The 19,363-nt window shown below is 38.8% G+C and overlaps 2 protein-coding genes across 6 annotated transcripts; both read right to left on the minus strand.

Annotated features, from left to right (window-relative positions):
• Positions 1-4,772: 4,772 nt before the first annotated feature.
• On the minus strand, positions 4,773-13,600 carry LOC113123496 (nectin-4-like). Of its 5 annotated transcripts, none has more exons than XM_026295636.1 (9): positions 13,567-13,600; positions 13,259-13,415; positions 12,956-12,990; positions 11,452-11,793; positions 11,069-11,368; positions 8,481-8,574; positions 7,317-7,471; positions 5,931-6,115; positions 4,773-5,636 (listed from the first exon to the last, which is right to left on the minus strand). In XM_026295636.1, the coding sequence occupies exons 1-9, from the start codon at positions 13,583-13,585 to the stop codon at positions 5,625-5,627; spliced, it is 1,299 nt and encodes a 432-aa protein (XP_026151421.1). In that variant the 5' UTR covers positions 13,586-13,600; the 3' UTR covers positions 4,773-5,624. The 5 variants fall into 5 exon arrangements, with proteins under 5 accessions (XP_026151421.1, XP_026151424.1, XP_026151422.1 ...); XM_026295639.1 differs by lacking the exon at positions 13,567-13,600 and adding an exon at positions 12,819-12,857 and having other exon boundaries at positions 12,938-12,990; positions 13,259-13,300; XM_026295637.1 differs by lacking the exon at positions 13,567-13,600 and having other exon boundaries at positions 12,819-12,990; positions 13,259-13,372.
• A 335-nt stretch (positions 13,601-13,935) lies between these two features.
• LOC113123498 (nectin-3-like protein) lies at positions 13,936-19,256 on the minus strand. The gene is made up of 6 exons (XM_026295641.2): positions 18,912-19,256; positions 17,634-17,975; positions 17,251-17,550; positions 16,617-16,672; positions 15,278-15,374; positions 13,936-14,848 (listed from the first exon to the last, which is right to left on the minus strand). Exons 1-6 carry the CDS (start codon positions 19,057-19,059, stop codon positions 14,706-14,708), a joined length of 1,086 nt encoding a protein of 361 aa, XP_026151426.1. The 5' UTR covers positions 19,060-19,256; the 3' UTR covers positions 13,936-14,705.
• Between the last annotated feature and the right edge of the window lie 107 nt (positions 19,257-19,363).

The following is a 19,363-nucleotide window of genomic DNA, read 5'->3' on the forward strand; positions in this document are numbered from 1 at the left end:
TGCCCTGCACCAACACATCGGGGGGCACACTCACTCAAGTGACATGGAAAATGAATGGAGTTAACCTCTTTACGTTTAAACCACAGACACCCTTGCATTTCTTTGAAGAAGCTAAAAGACTGAAGATAAACATGTCTCTGTCAGAGAATGCACTGATCATAAAGAACGCCCAGAAGTTTCATACAGGCAACTACACCTGTGAGATCAACAGCAAGGCAGGAGTGTCTGAACAGACGTGGGAGGTGATAATAACAGGTGAGTTAATCAGTTCCTAAATCCTAATAAGTGATCTTTGTGGCAACAGGAAAGGAAAGAGGATTTAAACAAAGAGCACAGTCAGATGTGGTGAACAGAGCTAACAATTATGCTACTATTGCAATAATGCTCCATGCATGAACATTACACACTGGATAATACAAACAGTTAAAAGTGAAGCTCCAACCAACTTCATATCTTCAAACTGAACAGGAAACTGCTACAATATGATACTGGTGTAATAACAAGCTTCTTTAGTTCCTGTTATAACAGCCCTATGTTCATGCTTGGGCTATTCTCAGTGACCAGAGGAAATGAAAATAACATTTAGCACGAAACCTTGAAAAAGTCAACACTGGCATTGAAACGTTTATATTAAAAAAGTAGAGTTAGCACTGAAGACAATTAATTATTAACAAAAGCTGCACTGAAAAGTAAACCAAATTATCTCATTTTCATTTTCTTTTTTAAAATATTGGTGTGTTTGTCAGTGACCTTTCTCTTCTTAGTCTATCACAGTGGTTTTCAGTTTCACTTTTCTGTCACAATTTTGCTGTAAGAAGAAGAAAGAACAGCACAGTTCATCACTTGCTGTGAAATTAAGTATTTTTGTTCCCCTAGAGCGTAAGGAAACTACAAACCAGAATTGGACAGTGATTGTCGTGGCAGCTGGTGTTTGTTCAGTGTGTTTCCTGATCTTTATAGCTGCTATAATCATTTTCCAAAAAGTCAAACTGGTAAGGTAAGGTAAGTTGCTGTTTTGATCATGTATAGCTGATGACATCACACTACTCCAATATGAAGGAAGTGTTGCTCTTCTTTACAGAAACAACCGGTCTACCACTGCAGCAAGGGTAAATACAGAAATTATCAATTGTTTGAAAAACTTGCAACTTACTGTATATAAGGAATTCAGTGTTACCAATTAATAACAAATATTATTATTAAGGATGCAACATGTTCTGTAAAAAGCCTTGGCTGTCCTATAATAATTGTCGGTTGTGGTGTAAATCTTTTAATGGTTGCAGTTTTTTATTTTTTCCGCAGCAGGGACAAACAGAGGAAATTTATGAAAACTGCCTGGAAGTTGCTTATAATCATCAGCAACACAGACAATGTGCCACCCACCACCTATAAACAGTGTATATAATCAATAAATATATTCTATTTAATGAAGAACATAAACTTTGCTGCATTATTTATTTATGTTTCCTCCCAGACGTCAAGGTAAAGCAGAAACAGCTGATGTAGATCTCACATAGTTGTGGTAAAAGTGTGAAACACCAGGCCTCTTTCCATGTTAATCAGCTTTTTGTCTGTGTGGGTGGGCATAGGTTGGTGGGGCTGGGCAGGGGTCTCGGCCCACACGGAATATTTGACTCTAAGTGTTGCCACATGTTCCATTATGTAAACCAGCTAGTTGCTACCTATTTCTGTCTTTTGCCTGATGCTGAGCAGGTAAAACAACTGCTTCTTTACAACCTTTTCATGCAGCTCATTTCTTTATGACAGGAGACAAAGGCAATAGGTGAAAAACCACCACTCTGTGGCACAGTCATGTGACAATTTCCTTTACACACACATTTTAGGTCATGTATTCACTTGATCCACTCTTAACATAATGGTAGCTGGTGCAAGGAATGTTTTGACAGAACAGTTTGATGAACATACTACATGGGTATGTCACGTGGAACATACAGCAGCAGTTGTTTACCATTGCACTTACAAACATTTGAGGACTTTGCAAGAGACAGATAAAAACGTCAGTCCATATCTAAGCAGCAAAGATTCTCTCCTCTAAAACACTTAGCCCTATCCTGCCACATTTATTGACACCCACACTTAACCGCCTGTTAGACCACAGCGCTACAGTAGCCACCGGAGGTTTCAACAACTGGCAGAACAATTTAGCTAAAAAAAATTCTAGCTTTACAAAAGCAATGACTCAACTACAATGAATGACTTCTTCAGTATACTTTGATCAGTGTGGAGGAGTAGATTTTCCGGATGAGAAAAGCAGAAACCGCTTTAAGTCCAACAGTTTTTAACTGCTCAAACACAGTATCTTACAATGTAGCCTCAGCCTTCTCTCACACTGTAACCATTAGGTGGTCCTGATAGATAAGCCATAACTGACAGAGTACTAATCTATCTCCCTTGATTTAATGTGTAAGCTTGCAGTATATTCTATTTAACACACACAATAATAATACGATCTTTACATGACTAAGAGCTTAATGGAAGTGAGTATTAAGAGAAATATCTGACTAGCTGCTAAATGCTCCTTTATGCAAAAATTGTTTGTTGCTCAGCTGGTGATGCACAGTTGCTTTGTTAAATGTTTTGGCTTTTTATTTCTGCGGTTGTTTACTCCGGGTACTCCGGTTTCCTCCCACAGTCCAAAAAACATGCATGTTAGGTTGATTGATGACTCTAAAATTGCCCGTAGGAGTGAGTGTGAGTGTGTGAGGTTGTCTGTCTTTGTGTGTCTATATGTGGCCCTGCGACAGACTGGTGACCTGTCCAGGGTGTACCCCTGCCTTCCACCCAAGAGAGAGCTGGGATAGGCTCCAGCAGATCCCCGTGACCCTGAACCAGGAAAAGCGGGTATAGAAGATGGATGGATGGATTTCTGCGGTTGCTGCCGAATGGACCCAGTGAATTTCCAAAGCTATAATTACACTAAATATTATTTGGACATATAACTGGAATCCCGTGTAAATGACAGGATTGGATTATTTATGTCTGGGTGTGTAGCTTCTTTTGTGGTACAAACACATGCTCTGAAGACTTGCAGTAAACCACAGGGAGAAGAATCCTGGGTCAACTAACTGTGACAGTGTTAAGAAAACTTCTCCACATGGACATGTGAGTTTCTTAAGACAAACTTAAAAAGATTAGACTTTGATTAAGGACATGATTTACAGTGGTAATTATCTGACACCGCTGTTCTAACTGCAAAACACAGTTAAAATCAAAACAGTTTCTACATGCACACATTCCTTAAATTTACAGTGAGGTTTCATTTTAATCACAGAGGATTTTTGTTTCCATCAATGTGGTCACAACTGAAAAAAACTGTGGTGGTGTGTTGTTTTCTGTGCAGCTGTACAATCGAAGTGAACACTAAGACAGTCCTGAATCCCTGAAATACAAAAGTACTCTGGTATTATTTTACTAATCTGAACTGTAGATTAGGTAGGGATGGTATTGTACAGTAAACAATGGAATTACAGAAATGCTTGAAAGCACTGAGTGTGACGAATGTTTAACGTTTAAGGGTTTTAATTAGGATATAATGAAAAGTTAAGACATAAGATTAACAATCAGCTTAGAACAAAAGAGAAATTAAACAGAAAAGTGAAAATTGTAAAAATCAAAAGGCACAAAAAAAAAAAAAAAAAAAAAGTGTGATCAGTGATACAGCAGAGAAAAAAAATGGTGTTTTTCTAAAACTAAAATGTCTTCCCCTACATTACCCACAATGCAACTGGACTTCTAAAAGTTCAGTCAGATAAATTAATAGTATTATTAGGAGCTAATGTAGTGCCAAGCAGAGATAAGGAGCAGTCTACAGAGTGTAAATGCACTATTTTCTAAGTCCCCTAACTCTAATTTAGTTTATACACACAACTATCTATCTGTCTATCAAACCCCCGACCACCGCTGCCTTCACCTATCCACTACTACTATGTCCAGTCATTTATCCATTACAAGCAAGGCACCGGACCCCCAACTGCTCCGGGTGCCACAGCATTGGCTGCCCACGGCCCCGGGTGTGTGTGCACGGTGTGTGTGTGTGTGTTCACTTGCTGTGTGTGTGCACTTGGGTTTGGGTTAAAAAGCAGAGCACAAACTCCGAGTATGGGTCACCATACTTGGCCAGTTAAGTCACTTTCACAAAATATTTTCGATTACAGGTTGTAATATTTTCATCCTCAATGAATGATGTCGACCAGTTTATAACACATTAATTATGTTTAGTGTGATGTACCAGAGTTTATACAGCAATAAATAATCTAAGCAACACAGGTAATAAAAAAGTTTTGGCAGCTTGGTTAAAAAAAAAACAAAAAAAAAACAAACACCTTCTAAAAAATAATTTTTTTTCTCCAATTAGTAGTTAATTTTTTTCTCCAATTAGTAGTTTCCTCAGTTGCTTGAAATATATTTGTTTACAGTACTCTCATGCCTTCATTTCATATTCTCAAGTTTTCTATTCAGACCCGTCTAGAATTATTTTTTGGCCTTCAGTGAGTTCACATGCACTCTTAATGCAGTAACTGTCTATTTTTAAATTCAGAGAAAACAGAAGTTATTGTATTCAGTCCCAAAAACCTCAGAAATAGCTTTTCTAAAATTACAGCTACTTTAGACGGCACAGCCCTGGCCTCAAGCACTACTGTGAAAAACCTTGGAGTTATTTTTGTCCTGTCTCAAAATGACACAGAAAAACTAGTCCATGCATTTGTTAGTTTGAGGCCAAATTACTGTAACTCATTACTATCTGGATGTCCCAGTATCTCCATAAAAAGCCTCCAGTTAATTCAGAATACTGCAGCCAAAGTCCTGACAGGAACTAGCAAGAGAGATCATATTTCTCCTATATTAGCTCATTGGCTTCCTGTAAAATACAGAATAGACTTTAAAGTCCTTTTTCTGACATACAAATAGACTGATCAGTCTACATCAGACATATTCAAGTGTTTATTAACAGTGATAATGAATTTTGGGTTTCTATAAACTGCTAGGTATAATAATCAAAATTAAAAGAAATAAACACTTGAAACATATCAGTCTGTGTGTAATGAATCACTTTCACTTTTTGAAATGAATCACTGAAATAAACTTTACCATATTATAATTACTTATTTATTGAGATGCAGCTGTATATGTTTCAAGCTCTCAGGTGCACAGTACCTATAATTATTAAATAGGGTGAAGGTCATTTGCTAATCTGCTGCATGTACCGTATGATGTATAGTAACCACATTATTAGTGTATGGAAAAAAATGTCAGTAACCTAATTTCTTGTGAGTGTGTGTGTGTGCTAAATAATAATCAGCAGTTAATGCTAGCTGTGAAAACTTGATAACTCAAGAACTGTTATGGTTACAGCTGCCAGGATATAGAGAAAACACAGCATGGTTAGACCACACCCTACCACTAGCACTGAAGTCATTCAACCTCAACACCTTCATACTGGTGTGGTCATGAGCCAACCTAGGTATAAACACTCCAAACTTATAATAAAAACTAAACAATATACAACACTTTATATGTTGCATCTGCTCACTAACCATCAGACAGAAATGACAAAGATGAAGATCACTGTCCAACTGCTGATTATCTTGTGGCATCCACAGATGTCACACTGGTCCCTAAAACAGAAGATTCAAAAGGAACCGATTAAAATGACATAAAACACATGAATATGCAAAATGTTGCAGGGTAAAGAAAGACAGTACTGACAAAAAAAAAAAAAACAAACAAAAAAACAATGCTATGAAAAATGTAAGAAGAAACAGCATGAGTTTAAATGAAAGTCCAAATTAAGTCATTAATATAAAATAAAAAAAAAAAAAAACAACTTAAATTTAACTTTAAATAAATATTGCACGAGTTGAAATATTACATGTTTCTTCTTCATTTGTTTAATTGACATGTACTCTTACTTCTGTCTCTTCTTCTGGGGCCTCAGCATCTTGAGATCTGGTCCTTTGCATCCTCTGCCTCTCCTCATGTGTGATCTCTTCCTGGTACCTTGGTGATTTCTTACGATAGTACCACACAGCTGCAGCAACAGCAATGACAGTGCATAGCAAAAGACCGAATAACGTCCAACAAAGAGTGCAGCTTCCTGTAAGAGACAGAACACAAAAACACATTAAAATACTGATTTACACTGACAGTTTCTCTGCATTAAAGTTGATGCTGTTCAGTTTTTCATCATGCGGCTGTTCAATCAGATCAGGTCAAACTAGGAGCATTAGGCTTTAATAAACTGGTGGAAACTGGTGAAGGAGTTACTACTCTAGAGTTTCAGTATGCAGCATGGTGACAGCTGACAGTCGACCATATTTGAGGACTGATTGTGGCATCAAGGTTCAAATGTAAAATTACATCCCATTTACACTTGTTTTACAATGAGTATATTCTGCCTGACCAGAAATTGTGTCCATGTCAAAGAGCCAGCAACGTTTTTGTAATGAGCCTTTCCCATGACCTGCCAAACTAGATACTGTAAAGAAGTATCTGAAATTCACATTTAGTTGACTGTATTCAAATACTGTACCATGATGCTCACATGTTGCTAAACTTTCTTCTGACAAATGATTTTTCCTAGCAGGTACTGAACCACTAAAAAAAAAAACAAAAAAAAAAAAACAAGCATGTTACTATCACCAGAACAGTGAACATAACACAAGCCAGGACATGGCTTATGCTTGAAGTAGTTGTATTCAGACTTTAAAAAGTCTTTGATCCCAAACTAGGAAATTCCCCTTTAATCCACCCAAGTACACACACACAGCAGTGAACACACACACCGTGAACACACAGTTGGCAGTCATCCGACAATTCCTGCAAGACCTGCAATTTTCAGGATACAAGTCCAACTCTCTATCCCTTAGGCCACCACTGCCCCTGCTTGAATTATTTTGCACATAGAGGAGTAAGTCAAACATTTATTTCCTCTCAGATGTCTGGGCTGTGCTGACATCAGGCTGAAGCAAATCTTTGGCCAACACCATTCAATCCTTGTACCAAATGGGAACCATATTTCTCCAGTGTTTTCTGAGTCTGTCCTCGACATGGCTGAAAAATCTCCAAAAGGTGTGGCTGAGAGATATCCTGATACAATCCATGAAACAATTCTACTCCAAACTTGGTTTCCAAATGTCTTATGGTTTCTTTAGGGACTACAGAAGTTAATTTAGGCTTTTAAAAAAAATTATACACACAAAAAAACCCAAATATATCAAACAGACCCAAGTCAGAGGAAAAAAACAAACAAACAAAACAGGCATTTTGACAAAGCCAACAACCAAATCAAATCTGACCTGAAGTCACATGCAAATAGAGTTGACCATGTTTCCTTCCATATGGGTTTGATGCATCACACTGGTAAAGTCCATTCAGGTCAGAGGTGAAGCTCAGTAACTGGATCATAGCCCCCTCTACTCTGACACTAGACTGAGGCAGCGACTGGGCAGACCTGGAACAGACAAACAAAACTCAGCATGAAATATGCAGCCAAATACAGACTGAGCCATAGGGCAGAATATTTGTGCAAACACTACAGACTTAAATAAATTGAAGTTATTATACTTTGCATTCTTAGAGCTGTAATATGTTCAGAAATATGCTGTCATAAATGTGTAATCACCAGAAAATACCAACAGTTGCATTTTCTTAATCTTGGAATGAGCAATTTAAACCTACAAAGGAAGCAGGTCTCCTTTCATGGAGTAATGTTGCATTTGCCAATCTCACCACTAGATGCTGCAAAATCTTCCACATTTTACACACTGCACCTTTAATAAAAGACTGATCTAATGAGCAGCTTTTGTAGCTTTATATTTCTTGAATAAAACATGTGATGAACATATGTAAATACTGTTGATATAATGAGAATAATCATATCATAATACAGGAAGTAACCTGGTGTTTCTGCTAATGAAGAGAAACTAAGTGCAGTAGATGGGCAGGTATAACAGGACTCTGGCCTGAATTAAATGTTTTCTGTTTGTTTATGCTGTCAGCAGCTGATGACATGAACCTGCTCTGGGCAAAAAACTGCTTACTGTGTAAACTTTCTGCAAACACAGCTAACGTTTAATTCTCGACTTCTACTGGCTCACCTCCTGCCCAGGGCTCTATTAATGTGCCAGTTATCTTTTGGTTTTATTTGAATGTTGTTTTCTGAACACAGTTTATAAAATTTTAGCACGTGTCACTTGTTTCATATCAGAAAGTAATTTGTAAGCAATAATTACAGATTTTCTGTCAGAGCTTGTCATCAGAGTAACAAAGTAAATGGTTCATTTAAAATAAAATCTAAATTAAACTTCAGGAATATAGTTCAAACTTATTTATATTCACTTGGTAAATGGTACAACTCTTTCACTATTGTACAAAGCCTGTGAGAATCATAAACCAAACAATGCTTACAGGTAAACAGATATGAAGATTGTTACTTGTTAAGTTCATTTGAATTACTGTACCTGCTCCAGGTAAAGTTTGCCTCTGGGTTGGCTTCAGCCACACACTCAAATGTGTCTTTGGATCTCTCAATAATGTTCACTTCTGTGGGTGAAACTATAAGAGACAGGAGGAGAGAATGAGCAGCATTATTCCCTTAGCTGAGAAATACTAACGATATCAAAAAACAAACAAAAACTACAACAAACACCAAGGATCCAATCCCATCTGTTCTGATGCAGGGATAAAGTTCAAGGCTGTTTTGTATTAGAAAACAGTTGTATCCTGATGCTTCGCAGTAATTGGACATTACAGAGATCTTAATCTTTACTCATGATCTTGTTAAATAACGACAAACACACAGGTGTCAGATCCTGCCTTAATAGAAATGACATTTGGTTGTTTTGGACAGAAATTCATCAAATTTAATTTAAAAATAGATTGTAAAGTCCACTTGTGAATTAGCTGCATTCTTTATATATAAAGAGTCAACTGCTACGTGATGATCAAGGTAAGTGAATTACAGTGAACCTCCACACTGACAGAGTAGCATGCAGATATTTATGCACAAGGACACATGAGCCTATACCCCACGCAGTTATGAGGAAGACATTACTGATTGAAACGTCTCCCATTTTAACCAGATGCTTCCTTCCTCATGTGCTGAATAAAGTGGCCTTTATCTTTCAGCAGACAGCAGGTTCTTTGTCTTTTGTATAAAAAAATAATACTGCTGACTTTCCAATAGGGACTGCTTTGTCTCAGCACTGAACTCAAGGTCATGTCACACACCACCCAGACACATCAACTAGTACACGATGTAACTGTATCTGATATACTCTCATTTCCTACATACAGCTTCATGATATCAGCTTCAGAAATTTGAATAGAACATGGACAAAACTGTAATGTGAGTTAGAGGGAATTCAACCAATAAATTCAAACCACTGACTCCTGGTGTCCACGTCTCCCCAGTCAAAGATGTGGCTCATTATTTGTTGTCACCTTGGCTCAACAGAATGAAACTCATGAGATGCAAGTGAGAGCTTGAAGCACAAAGTATTCAAATAACTTCATACAACAGAAAGAATGTCCATGATCTAATTCATGTTCTTGTTTTGAGGTAATTTCACATTTGCATGGGAGAAGTTTTTTTTTAAAGCTGAATTTAGACTTTACACTAAAAAATGTAAAGTGTTGTCCTGGAGAGAGCTACACAAAGTACTGAAAAAAAACAAACAAACAAAAAAATATATATAATATTTAAATATTATAAGCTATTACAGCTTATGTTATAAGAAATATTACAAAATAACACTTCAGAGACTAAAGACTAAACCTTTTCCAATGAGAGGCTATAGGGCAGAGGTCTATTCAGGGTTCATCAATATTTGCATAAATGAAACAAGCTATTTCTGAACTGATGACCTGCACTATCTTCCAGATAAAGCTTTACTAACCTTGGTCCTTAAGGACCTCTGTCCTGCTTGTTTTCCAACTATCCCTGCCCCCTATTCCAGTTTCTGACTGAACACATATGATTCAAGAACTCAGACGTTGGGCACAGTAAGAATAGTTGGGGGAAAAAAAGCAGAACAATGGCCCTCAGAAAACATGAGTTCTAACATGGGCCTCTCTGCTTCAGACTATCTAGAAATAACACAAAGTCAAACAATCCTCTACCAAAGCTCTGTGGGAACATTTACTGCATGACTGTAGAACATATGTGCTCTGTCGCCTAGATTACTCTCAAAGGAACCACCAAGTTTCTAAAACCTTGTAAAACAAAGTGTAAGTGCTGTTATGCTGTTCTGTATTTGTTTCATAATTAATTCTTTGTAATGAGCTCAACTTCTTGTATTAATTCATTTGAAGTTCAATTGGAGAATGTAATGTGTTGTAGTGTGACGTAAATTGTACTGGTGCACTTTAAGACTTTGGGCGCGAGAGTGTATCACTTTGACGAAAATTACGTACTGGTGAATCGCCTGATGGACTGATGATGTGCAGACGCATTGCAAGACTCTGTTGATCTGAAACATGTTTAAGTCTTAAAACAAGTGCTTTGCAAGTCAAAGAGAGAGTACAGAAGATTTCTAATGACTTTAAGAACTCTTTTCACGACAAGCAGCCAACGAGGTATTTCACTTATTCAATGTGTTGGACAACTGTGTGTTGTATCATTTCTGATGTGTTTGTACTGTGCTCATTTATGTATACAGCTCTCACGGCGTGAAGGCGTTATGACGTTAACGGCAAGGATATAAAGAAAATAAAACGCCCGTTCTAAAGAACCAACCTGTGTCTGTGTTGTCCTGGAGAGAGCTACACAAAGTACTGAAATAGACTTTTCTGATGTGGTAATACCCTTTCACATCATCTTTGCAGAATCAACAGTAATGGGAACCAGATGTCACTTATGCTGCTTAAAATGAACACCATCATATAGTCAAAACAACCTAACAGGCCTTTGTTAAATTTCATTATTGATCTTTTTTCAAAACCATTTTTTAAAGAATTAATGAATTAATGAATCTATTAAATAATCAGGAAATTCTTAAAGTGGTGACACTGGTGGAAAAGTGATGTCAGGGAATATTTGTATACTCACAGTAAACCTGTATGATGAAGAGCAGGGTTTCCTGTTTCGACAGAGCAGGACTGGTGACAACACACTGGACTGTATGATTGATTTCTCTGGTAGGGACTCCGATGAGCGAACTGACTGTTGTGGTCGTACCATCGGCCTCTTCGGTGGAGTTTGTCTGCACCTTCACTTTTTCTGTCAGAGCATCAGTGACCCACTTTATCTCTGCAGGAGGCTTGGACCCAGCAGCCGTGCATGTAGCGAGGGAAACCTCTTCGTTACCCAAGATGGGCTGATTATCTGTCACACTAATGACTGGAGGCACTAGGAAGGTTACCATACATAAAAACAGTTAACAAGGTAAACAAGACACTGTTTCTGTTAATATACACTGTATGTCATCATACCAAGCACGTTTAGATGCATCTCTGTCTTGTGATTTCCGCTGGGGAACAAAGTGAAGATACACCTGTAGATGCCTTCATCCAGCAAAGTGACATTAGATAACTGGAGAGATCCATTTTTGTCCTTAATGCTCCCAATAAATTTAAATCGATTATCTTCTCCATTGACAAAGTGTGGCGCATCATCTTTCTGGATTGTATAAAAATTGTCGGTCTGAGGTTTTCTTCTGGTGTCTCTCTGCCATGAAATTTGGTTGAGGTCCTCTGTGGTGTCAGTAAGTTTGCAGGGTAAGATAACGGTTCCTCCTTGCACCACGGTCACGTTTCCTCCAATCACCCGGAGAGCTGTAAGGTGCATAAAATCTCATCAGGAGATCAGATCACAGAAGACACAGACAAGTAAACACAGACATGCAAGACTATATACAAGACCAACATTATACAAGAACATTTTCACCAGTGGCCATGGATGGTGGTGCAAATGAGAAAATTCTAAACTGCATTTGAAATAATTAGAAATTACTGAAGTCATATACAATAGGGCATTTCAGTGAAGAAATACTCCTTTTTCCTCAAACTAATGAGATAAGTTAAATCATTATCATGAGGAAAGAGCTGTTTCCGCAAGACCACAAGTCATATATTTCATAACAGTATTTAAAAAAAAAAAAAACACTGCCCACAATCCTTAAAGACACAAAGAGCATTTTTGTAATTGTCATTTCATCAGGCCAACAGTTTCACAGTTTAGACTCAACAAAATGATCATTATTGTTTGGATCCAGACACTAATTTGTCTTTAACGTCAACATTAAAGGCCACACAGGCTGTGGTCTTTATCCATTAACTGCACTCACAGCTCAGGGCAACAAAGTTTAACTAACTGGTGGAGCTTATCTCTAATGTTATCACAGACACAGTAACACACAAAAACAGCAACAGTTTTCCCAAGGTAGAGTCAGCGTTAAACAAGTGGTTTGGTTCTCTGCATGTTTTTCCGGTTTAATAGTTTAGTTATCCTCTTGTCTCACACAGAGAGCCATTGTTAAAATTCACCAGCAGCTTTAAGTCTCAGCACAATGAGAACATTTATAATATTAAGACTAGAGCAGAATTTTGTTGATGGTGTAAAAATGACACCAGAGCAGCTGCTGGTTAATTGGAAACACTTGAAAACACACAAGCATGAGGACACATCTGCAAATACTCAAAGTAACAAGCTCGAACCTGTTTATTTTGACAAAGGACATTACTGAGATATTTCATTCAACTAATTCAGCTCCCACACAACTGGGTGGGCGGGTTGGGGGGGTGTGTGTGTGTGTGTGTGTGTGCCACAAAAAGGTTTTACAAACTCCTCGTCCACCTACCGTCTGTTACTCTGCTCAGGCTTAATCCCAGAACCATGACTGCAGTCTGAGTCAGTGGAAAACTATGTAGTGATGATGGGCCGTAAAATGAGACGATAAGAGACATAAACAAAAGATACATCATAATCTCAACTCACGACGGTCGCAGTCATCCAGGATCCCGATCCCGATCCTGAATGTGAAATGACGACATGGACCACGTTACAGTGGAGCCTGTGTGAGAGCTACATGTTTCTTAACCTTCCTGCACTGCACTGCACTGCCCAACACTCACTCACTCACACAGACACAGACACAAGCGCACGCGCGCACACACACTCCCTTATTCAGCCAGAATCTGCTGTTTCACGGCTATGGAGAAATATGCTAGATCACCATATAATCTCACTTATTAACCGATAAGACACATAAACAAAATATACATCGTCATCTCAACTCACGAGCCCCGGAGTCCTTCAGGGTCCAGGATGGAAAAGTACCAGACACAGAAATAACCGTCTGTAGCATACTTTGTCCACAACGACCGCACCGTCACCTCTTCTTTTTTTAACCTACGCTGCCACCAACTGGATTGGAGGGTGGATTGGACCCCAATTCCTGCTCATTTTAAACACTCAAGAAAAGAAAAATAAAACAAAACGAATCTATACTCGATGCAAGAGGTTGGCTCTCTACAGATCTCGAACCAAAAACAGATATTAGATCAGGTGATTCACCAAGATGATAATTTAACACATCAGATTTTTACCTGGTAGAGCAGTAAACATAATGCGCTCCCCTCCGTCGTCCTGGCAAATGTACCACCAAAGTAGACGAACTGATGTTAATTTCTCACATAAATACAGACCTGCATCTTTGCGACAGTGCGCACCTGAAACACGTCAGCGGCGTATGTGTGTGTTTACGTGAACACACGCTGATCGTTGTCAGGAGGGAGCTTCGTATTCCTGACCATCTCTGTTCGCCTTCAGCTCTTCTCCATCCTGGTTTGAATTCAGCCGTGAACAAACAGAACAGCAGCTACAGTCTTAACTTTTCGAACAGATTTTATTAATAACTATTAAAGCACCATATGGCCTTTCTCCCAGTTATATAGCCCAGCTGTTAAAAGCTTTATGAGCCTGCACGTAACCAGAGCTCCTCTTGTAGAGATCTTCTGTGTGTCCCTGTTGCTAGAATGAAAACTAGAGGTGGCAAAGCTTTTATCAGTTAGAGCCCCAAATCTTTTAAATCTCTCCTTCAAACATACTTCAACCGGAGAGCCTTTCCTCATCTCCTTTAAACAGGGACGACTCCTCATTTAGGATAGCTTCCTTTTAAATTCCTGATCACCTTTGGATTTCCTTCTGGTTTGGGCCTGGTTCTGTTGGAGGTTTCTTCCTCTGAAGGGAGGTTTTCCTCACCACTGTCCCCTGGTGCGTGACTACTTGTTGGGTCTTCAATGGGTTTGTGATTGTTGTTCTCTTTCTGTTTTTTATTGTGAAGCAATTTATAACATATGTTTAGAAAAGTGCTCTATAAATAAATTCATTCTGCTGGCACCCTTTCATAAGAAAAACAGAAAAAAAAACAAAAAACAGCCAAGAGCATTGAACAGTGGAGCAGTGACAGAGCTGACACTCTGAAAGGATGTGTTGAGACCACACAACAACCCCCTTATTCTTCCAGCAACATCAGTGAACAAGTGAACACAGTGTCCTCGTCCATCTCCACATACAAATCTGTTCATCTTCCCATCCCTAATATATAGTCAAAGGAAAAAACAGCTACAACTGTGAAAAAAAAACACACACTACATAAATGCTTAAAGTATAAAAAGTAAAGCTGCTTTAAACACATTATGTTCCGTGTATCAGACAGGCAGATTCACCACAGAGTCAGGGCCACTCAGTTTGTCCCACGATTGCTCAGTTTGGCTGGACGGCCAGGTCTAGGAAGAGTTCTGGTCGTCCCAAACTTTTTCCATTTGAGGATTATGGAGGCCACTGTGCTCTTAGGAACCTGGAGTGCTGCAGAAATTCTTTTGTAACCTTGGCCAGATGAAGGAGCAGAACCATCCCAAGGAGGATCAGAAGAAATGGACAGCATGTGAGTTAAATATGAGTGTCACTGCAAAGGGTCTGAATACTTATGACCATGTGATATTTCAGTTTTTCTTTTTTAATAAATTTGCAAAAATTTCTACATTTCTGTTTTTTTCTGTCAAGATGGGGTGCTGAGTGTACATTAATGAGAAATAAAATGAACTTTTTTGATTTTGGCAAATGGCTGCAATGACACAAAGAATGAAAAATTTAAAGGGGTCTGAATACTTTCCGTACCCACTGTAATTCTACATTTCTTAGACACCACTCTGAATGACATGAACTAAAGAAAACAACTAAAGAAATGTACATGGAATAAAACTCAAAGCTGATAAATAAATCACAGTGACACCATCTTTATTTTGAATTTGCTACCTTGGTGCTTTCCTATGACGGTACCACACAGCTGCAGCAACACCAATGACAGTGAAGAACAAAAGGATAAATAATGTCCAACAAACAGTGCAGCTTCCTGTAAGAGACGGAACACAAGAACACATTAAAATACCGATTTACACTGACAGTTTCTCTGGCTAACACTGTCCCTCATTAATTAACCTCCTATGACCTGGCATCATATTTTTTGTTATCTGCACTGTAAAACTTCCTTTTGTGTCATTTTCTGTCTTTCACAAATGTTAAGTGTGATCCAGGTGTTCCCACAGACAAAAAGGACATTCCTATTTTGGAGTAGTAGTTTTGGAGCATTACAAAAAAACAAAAACAAAAGCAATAACAAAACACACAAGCACATTATTTATTGGGTACATCTAACCCCAAATAGCTAGAAGAAATCTAAAATGCAAGCCAAACCAAAGCTCGGGTCTTAGGAGGTTAAAGTTAATGCTGTTCAGTTTTTCTGAGTGACCTGGACTATAAGATCATTTATTATTTGCGTCTGTTCCCAGTGCTGCTCCTGTCCCCTAACAACCATGACAGCTGCAGTTGGTTCAGAGTTGGACTATACTATGAAACCTTAGCATTAATGATGAAACTAGAAATTTTGATTTAATTTTTGTTTGTTTTCAGTTCTGTTGGAGATCCAAGCTTCTGGCACTTGTGTTTGGCATATCTGCTTTTTATCACATGAATGCAGAGAATACTGGAACAGATTGGGCTGTGTAGGACACAACAACTGAGGTCACATTTCTTGGCTGCATTTGAAATGGTACAGTGTTGTTTTGAAACTGAGATACAGTTGGATTTCAATGCAGCTTTTAAAAGATGTGGCCCATGAAGTGAGACACACCTTATGTCTCGTTGCATACAACATGAAGAAGTATCACCACAGACTGTCCTGACTAACCCTTGATTTTTTGAGCAGTTAAGTCAATATAACACAAAGGTTTTAATTTACTAATGGCCTCTTTTTCATGGCAGACATTTTAACTTTTTATGGCAGGAAAGGCAGAAGAGAAACAAATTTGAACAATTGCTCAGTTCCATCAACGGCTGCAGTAATCCATGCCAGAGAGCATATGCATGTTATCAGGACCTTGAAACTGCCTCATCTAAAAAGAATGCAGTTTTTCTTATGAGCCTTTCCCACAACCTTCCAAAATAGATACTATCTACAGCATCTATTTTGGGGGGGGGGTCGCTGCTAAATTGTTTACTGACAAATATTTTCATCCTGGCAGGCAAGATGTTCCTATTCCCAGGACAGTGAACATATCACAAGGTAGGACATGCAAGATTGACGAAAATTACGTACTGGTGAATCGTCTGATGGACTGATGATGTGCAGACGCATTGCAAGACTCTGTTGATCTGAAACATGTTTAAGTCTTAAAACAAGTGCTTTGCAAGTCAAAGAGAGAGTACAGAAGATTTCTAATGACTTTAAGAACTCTTTTCACGACAAGCAGCCAACGAGGTATTTCACTTATTCAATGTGTTGGACAACTGTGTGTTGTATCATTTCTGATGTGTTTGTACTGTGCTCATTTATGTATACAGCTCTCACGGCGTGAAGGCGTTATGACGTTAACGGCAAGGATATAAAGAAAATAAAACGCCCGTTCTAAAGAACCAACCTGTGTCTGTGTTGTCCTGGAGAGAGCTACACAAAGTACTGAAATAGACTTTTCTGATGTGGTAATACCCTTTCACATCATCTTTGCAGAATCAACAGTAATGGGAACCAGATGTCACTTATGCTGCTTAAAATAAACACCATCATATAGTCAAAACAACCTAACAGGCCTTTGTTAAATTTCATTATTGATCTTTTTTCAAAACCATTTTTTAAAGAATTAATGAATTAATGAATCTATTAAATAATCAGGAAATTCTTAAAGTGGTGACACTGGTGGAAAAGTGATGTCAGGGAATATTTGTATACTCACAGTAAACCTGTATGATGAAGAGCAGGGTTTCCTGTTTCGACAGAGCAGGACTGGTGACAACACACTGGACTGTATGATTGATTTCTCTGGTAGGGACTCCGATGAGCGAACTGACTGTTGTGGTCGTACCATCGGCCTCTTCGGTGGAGTTTGTCTGCACCTTCACTTTTTCTGTCACAGCATCAGTGACCCACTTTATCTCTGCAGGAGGCTTGGACCCAGCAGCCGTGCATGTAGCGAGGGAAACCTCTTCGTTACCCAAGATGGGCTGATTATCTGTCACACTAATGACTGGAGGCACTAGGAAGGTTACCATACATAAAAACAGTTAACAAGGTAAACAAGACACTGTTTCTGTTAATATACACTGTATGTCATCATACCAAGCACGTTTAGATGCATCTCTGTCTTGTGATTTCCGCTGGGGAACAAAGTGAAGATACACCTGTAGATGCCTTCATCCAGCAAAGTGACATTAGATAACTGGAGAGATCCATTTTTGTCCTTAATGCTCCCAATAAATTTAAATCGATTATCTTCTCCATTGACAAAGTGTGGCGCATCATCTTTCTGGATTGTATAAAAATTGTCGGTCTGAGGTTTTCTTCTGGTGTCTCTCTGCCATGAAATTTGGTTGAGGTCCTCTGTGGTGTCAGTAAGTTTGCAGGGTAAGATAACGGTTCCTCCTTGCACCACGGTCACGTTTCCTCCAATCACCCGGAGAACTGTAAGGTGCATAAAATCTCATTAGGAGATCAGATCACAACCCAGAAGACACAGGCACAATTAAGCACAGACATGCAAGATTTAAAATCAGCCCTGAGGAGAGAGAAGAAAAATAACTTGGATGGCAAATTTGCAGTCACCAATGATGGAGACAAATAACTACAAATAACTTTAGGTCAATACAGTGGTGGCTCTAAAATGCAAAACATGATCTCTCAGCAATACAAGACTATACAAGACTGCAACATTATACAAGAAAGTTTTCACCAATGGCTATGGATGGTGGTGCAAGTCATATACAACAGGGCATTTCAGTGAAGAAATACTCCTTTTTCCTCAAACTAAGATAAGTTAAACCAGTATCACAAGGAGAGCACAATTTCCATAGGATCACGGGTCATTTATTTCATAGCCGCACTAAAGAAATTGCAAAAATAGCCATTCTTTGCTTCCATGACTGTCTGTGTGTCCTTAAATGTAATTGCTTAAAAATAAATCCACATCAGAAATTTTATTATGAAGGTCTTAGACCACAGAAAAGTACAATGCCTTGAAAACCTGTATATCAATTCACCCAGTTTATTTTTTACAACTTTGTGGGAACAATTACTTCCACTGTGTTGTTCCACACAGGATTCTTCAGCAGAGAGGAGCATCTATAGGAGCTTTGAGATTATCAAACAGAAATTTGTTCCAGCTTCCAGCTCTTTCTTTTAGAACTGGTAGAGTTAAAGTAACAAGCTCAAACCTGTTTATTTGGAAAAGACTCTTGGCAGAAGGTCATGACAAAGGACATTACTGAGATATTTCATTCAACTAATTCAACTCCCACACACTGGATGGGTGTGCGTGTGTCTGTCTGCCACTGACCCCTCAGGTCCTGCGATGTGAAACAAAAAAAAAAGGTTTTACAAAAACGCTCCTCGTCCACCTACCGTCTGTTACTCTGCTCAGGCTGAACCCCAGAGCGATCACTGCAGTCTGAGTCAGTGGAAAACTATGTAGTGATGATGGGCCGTAAAAAGAGACGATAAGAGACATAAACAAAAGATACATCGTCATCTTCACGACCGTCGGGGTCATCCACGATCCCGATCCTGATCCGCATCCACCATCCTGAATATGAACGGTCTGAAATGACGACGCATTAATCTTCCATTCGCAACATGGAGCACGTCACAGTGGAGCCTGTTAGAGCGATGTTATTTATATTAGGTTTTAAATAGACCCTGTGATGGACTGGTGACCTGTCCAGGGTGTTCCCTTAAATCGTTTTTCCGGGAGGAGCCGGTGGTGGGTGAGATCACTCCTGGGTGGTTTCCCCTTTCATGCCATAACTTGTAGCAGACGGGACTATTGCTCTGGTGTCTTAGCACCCCGACCTCAT

Source organism: Mastacembelus armatus, chromosome 21, assembly GCF_900324485.2.
Source record: "Mastacembelus armatus chromosome 21, fMasArm1.2, whole genome shotgun sequence".
In the NCBI taxonomy this organism is placed as follows: Eukaryota; Metazoa; Chordata; class Actinopteri; order Synbranchiformes; family Mastacembelidae; genus Mastacembelus; species Mastacembelus armatus.